The sequence below is a fragment of the Lissotriton vulgaris genome, chromosome 1_1 (genome assembly GCF_964263255.1).
Source record: "Lissotriton vulgaris chromosome 1_1, aLisVul1.2, whole genome shotgun sequence".
Lineage (NCBI taxonomy): Eukaryota > Metazoa > Chordata > Amphibia > Caudata > Salamandridae > Lissotriton > Lissotriton vulgaris.
Window position 1 is genome coordinate 1,662,731,230 of NC_141685.1, and position 6,598 is coordinate 1,662,737,827.

A 6,598-nucleotide genomic window follows, 5' to 3' on the forward strand; every position below is an offset into this window, starting at 1 on the left:
GAGTCATAGGGAGGCAGTTGGTTCTCCCCATCCCTGTAGCACCGTCACAAATAGTACTATTTTCACAAATAATCCAGAGTGAATATCCCTCCAGCGCCTACACACCTATCATCCATACCACCATCCGTTTTCTGAAAACAGCATTTCCAAGGTCCACAGCATAGCGGCAGTAGGTTGAGAGCTGGTGGCACAGAATGCTCCCTTTGTGGGCCTGTAAGAATAGCTATAGTACCTATAGATTTAAGCAGGCTTTAAATATGTGTCTGGGGCCAAGGGTGAGGTGCATAATAGGAACTATATGCATAAGGGAATGATAATGAGGCTAAAGACCACAAAGAGGAAGTGAGTTGTTAACACTTTCTGAATTTTTTCTGGTCCTTTAGGTAATAGTATGCACAGCTGGTGCCTACAGTTAAAACCAGAATCTTTCGTGGCAGTGAAGTGTGTACTTGGTGATTGCCTGTAAGATTAAAGAGTTGACTGAGCATTTCATTTTTTTACTGATTGAATGGTATTCGTTTCTTTGTTAAGAGCTCAATGTTGAGTGCGAGATCTGGGTTTTGACATTCTCTAATATTGCTTTTTTCTGTTTGTTCAGTGCCTCCAGAGGAAAGGGCTAAAATGTGGCTTGTAGACTCCAGCATCCCCCCAGAGCTACAATATCAAGGATTCAAGAAGAAAAAGAAAAGGCGACGTAAGAAGGAAGTCCGTCCCCTTGGAGCGATGGATGAGGGGGGAGACAAGAGCTACAATCCAGCATGGCCTTCTACAGCTGTTCCTCGGCTCCCAAAATTACCGAAGCAGAAGTGCTTGGTGTCGAAGAACAGTGATCCCCAGCGGATGGAGGAGGTCCTGCCAGGCTCCTACTCTGAGCACAGAGGCCTGTATATGCCATCCGCTATAGACGGAGATCCAGGCTACAAGAGATACACAACATTAAATCTGATTGGAAACTCATGTGCCCCAGATAGGGTGCCACAGGAGGAGGAGCACCGGAGCAATGTTAGATTCCTCCCCCGCCAGAGTCATTACAATGGTTCGTACCGAAACTCCGGCATGGATCTGGTGCCAAGCTCCCTGCCATCAGGGAGCTTCCACTACGGAGAAAGAACTCCGGTTCGACGGGCGGGCATGGCCCCTATTCACTCCAGAGCAAACCTCGTGGACACTGAGCTGATGGACGCGGACTCAGACTTTTAGTGATCAAGAGGTGGGTACGGTAATTGATGTGTTACAGTGAGACAATCAACTGGCCAGAGAATTGCCACAGACCTTTGCAACATGCTGTTGTGCGGGTCACACGGTTCTCTGGGCTTAGGCACACAGCTTGAAAGTGCTGGAAGACTTCATCATAAATTCCTTAGCTGAGCGACTCCTCTCCTGGGAGCTGGAAAATGTTGTTGAACTTGGCACCATTTTGTGGAGTATTCACACTCCTGATGGGTTTTTGACTCTTGTTTTTGTTTCTTTTTACTCAACTCTTACAGAATACAGGAAGTTACATCAGTTTCATCTCTGGCATAAAGTCCAGCAGCTTAACCTGTACCGCGCTGAGATCAGACATCTCACAACTACAACAAAGCTTTTGCTTGATAAAGTGTTTTGTAGGCATGCCATTTTTTTAAATAGTAAATTCATGGACCGATATTTATTTATTGCCCAATAAGCTTAAACTGATTTAGAAATTATTGTTTGGTACGTAGAGAGAAGGTACTCCCAACAAATATAACGGCAGCAAAACCAATGTGGAATTTGTACTGCGGTTGTTACGTAACAGTCAGAGGTTTCTGAAAATTACAGAGCGGTTTCTTATTAGATTGATTCAATTTCTCAAAGGCCTAAAAAGTAAGAAAAGTCCTTGAAACTTTAGCAAGCCCTGCCCATTGGGTATTAATCACCTTTACTGGGAGAAGCTTCGAGTCTGCGAGGACCTGCAAGAGCGAAGTCTGGCCCAGGAAGCAGGTAGTGAGTAGAATATTCTACCATTGCCAAGCTGTTTCCTATTTCACCTAGGTTTGTCCATGTAGGGCTGTTGCACTCGTTTGTAGATCTAAACCTTGTGATACCCCCACCTTTTACAGATACACAAAACAAAGCATGCCTGTCCCGTGCAGAACCGTTCAAGAAATGTGTGTTTTCCCTACAGGATCACAGCAGGTGATGATGCCAAATCAAGATTCCCAGATTTTTGTGAAAGTCTATAGTCTGGTCCTATGAAGTGGTCAAAAGCACCAGATACTTCCTGACGGAGTAGTCCTTGTCTAGTTTGCGACATTTGTTTTACTGCAGTTCCACTTTTAAATCTGTTTTCACATGACCTAAAACATGGCTAGGATTGAGTTTTTCGGCCATCGCATTAGCAGATGAACACTTGTGTGACCTGCTTTATATAAGATATCTAAGGAGTGAAAATGTCTGTACTGCTAGACACGCTTTTGAGTGCTGGTGACATTCCTGGATTGAACCCCCAAGCCACCACGGTAATAGGTGCTTGGTGTGCATTTGTCATGGAGCCACCGCCTGCACTGCCCCTCCTGTATTTGTGGGGAGAAGAGATCGGAAAGAGTGATCTATGATGAGAACAGAGTCGTGCTGCTCATTTCCCAGCGAGGTGCTGTAATGTGTAGTCTGGGATGATTTGTGCTCCGTTGTTTATAGAGGGGTGTCTTTAGTGCCTTCTTCTGCTCCAAGATTATACTAGAAAATACTCTGCCCCATAAAAGGCTTGGGGTTAGCTGCGCATGGTTGACTTGTCTTGGTAGCCCGCGTCATGAACGAACTTCCAGAATTACAAGAGGGTCATGTGTCACGCCTCACTTCAAAAAGTGTTGTTCTCACTCTTGACACCTGATTGTATTTCAACGCTTTTTGAGACGTGACGGAGGGTATTTGTCCATGTAATATTTAATAGTTGGATATCTTGGAAGCGGCTCGCTTGTGTAGAGGATCCTAGCATGACTTTCGGATTAACCTACGCATGTTTTAGGGTGACAGATTAATGCTGCCCTCGGTCCCATTTACCTCCTTAAGTTGTTGACCTTGTTTGGATAAACTCTGAAGTTTGAGGCATATGAGCTGTAGATCATATGCTTTAGCATAGATCGCGAGCTGCTGTTCTTCACTTATTTATCTTTCTATAGATGCCCTCTAAGCTATGATAGACGCCACTTGATTTTACTTCGAAAAAATATTGTCTAGCATCCATCCCTTAAGAGGACAGCAGTATCCAAGATCAGAAGAAGCCCGTCCTGTGGAGCCCCCAGCTTCATTCATCCAAGTCGTGGCTAATGTCATCTTTGCACTTGGAAAAGGCTGGGCCTGAGGCTTGACACTTTGGCTTAAAGTGGAATATTTCAAAATCTACATTTTTAATCCTGAAGCATGCTCTACTGTGATCTTTAAATAGCAGTGGGATTAGAGAAATGTCCAGTGAACGCTGGAGCTTTATTTTGATATGGTGTGTTATAAACTGGTCCATACCTGCCAGGATATCACAGCTTCTCTTTCCTTGGAATTCATATGTGTGCACAATGCTCAAGCATGTAAAATATTTAAGCTTCTTACAATGTACTTTTTCAGAGTCGCAGGGAGGGTTATGTTGTTGCCACCTGACTCAAAGAGATGTGTAGAAAACATATCTTTTGAGTCAAATGTGTACTGGTGGTAGAGCAGCATGACATGGGCTGAGGAGCAAACGACAAGTTCAGGCTTGCTAGTAGCAGCGAGAATGCTTAATCTAACTTGGCAGCTGGGTAGGTAGGTGTTCCCTCAGAAACAATTGTAGAAGTGCATTTTGTACCTCTTGAAGCTCCACACCCAACTTTCCTTATTGGCTTACAAAAGGGCTTGATGCAACTGAGGGTCTTGGAACTTTTTTGTTTTTCATTTCTGAATTATTTGTTCCATTTCTATATGTCATTGTTCAGGTGTGCTATGTTGAAGTTGGTTCATCACGCACAAGAATAACAAGGTGATACTGTTTTTGGAGGGAAACGTAAAAAGCTGTTACCAAATTCTTGTATTTTTATACTTGGTAAAAAAAATCAATAAAAAGGTCACTGATATCTTGCTATAGCTTTCCAGGTGTTATATAATTGATGGCTTCACAGACTTTACTAAAGTTTTGGTACAAAACCCTGAGCTGCTTTCTGCTCTCGGGAATCGATGGAGTCTCATTTCTTCTGCAGAGGAATGATGGTATGAGGCTAAGGGATACTGGATATAAACAGTAGCACAATGATAGGCTATGTAAATGTGGTTTGTACCCCACAGCATCATCTTTCTGCTGGGTGGACCTATTGACCCTTTTACGTTTGATTAGTTGATATCTCCTGGGTTGCAGCTTCACCACACAATTGGGGTCCTTTGTCTTTCCATTGTCATAACGCCTCTGCTTCTCGGCCCTAGAGGCCCTGGTACAAATAATATAGTGCTGACTTCTCTAGGATCTCTAGATCTCCTATGGCTGCTGCATTACTGCTCTTGAGAGCACCCACTGAGGAATGTTGTTTCTTGATCCGCCTCAGTCATAGCATTCTGTTCCTGGCTGACTCCATAATGAATGTAATCTGCTGATGTCTTAGGGTTTGCATTTTGCACGTGGATGGACCTCATATACCCATGTGTGAACGGCTTCTCTTGTTTTTCCTGGGTCATAGCCTCTCCGCTCCTGGGTGAACCCCACAGATGTAGCTTCTCCGCTCCTGGGTGAACCCCACAGATGTATCCATTAATGGAGGCTTGCTCTATTGCGTTACACCCTTCCTTCTACTGTAGTACAAATACACACCTCCCCAAGCATAATTAAAGGGATAGCTCCTCCTACGGTGAGCATAACAAATGATGATGTTCAGCATGGTGAGGTAAGTGGACAGTAAGTTTGTGCAAATGTTATTGTGTCTCTCACAGGTTTCTGTTTCAGACCATGCTAGCCACATGTCCGAACCTCGTGCATCCTACTTGGGCAACACTGGGAAGCACAGAAGCTACGAACCATGCATAGCAAACTGAGCAGCTGCTTGTTGACTAACCAGAAAGCCTTTGAGGGACCTTGTTAGAGACCGGCAACCACTATTCAAATGCTATAATCCAATAAAAGCACAGGGCCCAGGCTTAAAGTGTAAGGTCGGGTGTCATTGTGGGTAGCAGAAGGATATAAGGCATAAGGAGACCCTAGGAGAGTGTATACTTGCAATAGGCGAAGGATATATTGGTCAATGGACTGACACTGGTAAAGGGGGTAAGGGTTGTTGGTTTGGTGATGGTGGGAGCATGAGTGGCTGGTACAGGGATAAGAAGGTGCTCACTGCGGGTATCCTTGCCTCTGAATAGTTTGTCAACTCTTTGTTGCTTCTATGCGCGCTTCTGGAGTTAAGTGGAAAACTTCAATAAAATACGCAAAAGAGAAAGGTCTAGACTATTCAGATATATTCTGACAAATATTTCACTTAGTTTGTTCAGCCTGCATTCATTAGTGATGCCATGTACGTAGAAACGTAGTGCCAGCAGTAAATTAAATGTATACAGGCAAGTTAGATCAGAAATAGCCTTGAATCGTTGGGAAAGAGGTAGTTGACTCTAAAGTCATGTTTTGATATAATTTATAGAAATTAACTCTTTATACGGACGAGTGTGCTCCCAGCAGAGCGCCATTGAGTACATAGCCAAACAAGCATTAGTAAAGCCAGTAGGTCTCACTTATGCGAGAGCTACTATCTTTGGCAATGTGTTTTAGCCATCTTGCACACCAATTTGGCGTCTATTCAGCATGGCTAGGATGGGGTGTGGTACATTGAGGTTGATTGGATACATTGTGCAGTAAGGTAGATTGAAGGGGATAGCAGTGGGTTAGATTGGAGTGTGGTCGATTGGGATAGATTTGAATGGGGTAAATAAGAGTGGGGTAAATTGGAATAGGTTGGAGTGGGGTACATTGGAGTGGGGTATATTGGAGTGGTAATTAGGGTAGACTGAGGTAGATGGGGTGAAATAGATTTGAATGAGGTAGATTTGAGTGGGGTGGATTGGAATGAGGTAGAGTGGGGTCGAGTGGGGTAGCTTAGAGTGAGGTAGGTTAGGTAGGTTGTTGTGGGGGAGAGAGGAGTGGGCTAGATTGGGGCGGAGTGGCGTAGCTTGGGCTAGATTGGAGTGACATGGGGTAGATTGGATGGATTGGAAGAAACCAGACATAAATTTAAAGTAGCCCACATGTGTTGGGAAAAGGAAACACCGAGCTGTAAAACAAAGTCACAAACTGCTTCAGAGGGGTGGAATAGGGTAAATTGCTGTGGGGTAGATTTGAGTGATATTGATTGGGGTAGGAAGGAGTAAAAAAGAATAGAGTGGAATGGGGGTAAATTGAGGTGGCGGGTAGATTGGAGTGGGGTAGAATGGGGTAGGGTAGGTTGGGGTTGGATAGATTGGAATGGAGTAGGGTAAATTGGGGTCTATAGAAATGGGGTAAATTGGGGTAGATTGGAGTTGGCTACATTGGAGTGGGGTAGATTATAGGAATTTGAAAGGAACAGTACATAAATTCGAAAGCCACTCAAAGGTGTTGATAAAATGAAGCGACAAACTGTAAAACAAAGTTGCCAAC

The 6,598-nt window shown here is 44.1% G+C and overlaps 1 protein-coding gene across 1 annotated transcript in view; it reads left to right on the forward strand.

Annotated features, from left to right (window-relative positions):
- SMO (smoothened, frizzled class receptor) overlaps window positions 1–4,070 on the forward strand; it is a 139,481-nt gene extending 135,411 nt beyond the window's left edge. Inside the window, exon 12 of the mRNA XM_086918892.1 lies at window positions 599–4,070. Coding sequence (XP_086775018.1) covers window positions 599–1,200 — 602 coding nt within the window. The 3' untranslated portion in view covers window positions 1,201–4,070. The remainder of the gene's footprint in view (window positions 1–598) is intronic.
- Window positions 4,071–6,598: the final 2,528 nt, after the last annotated feature.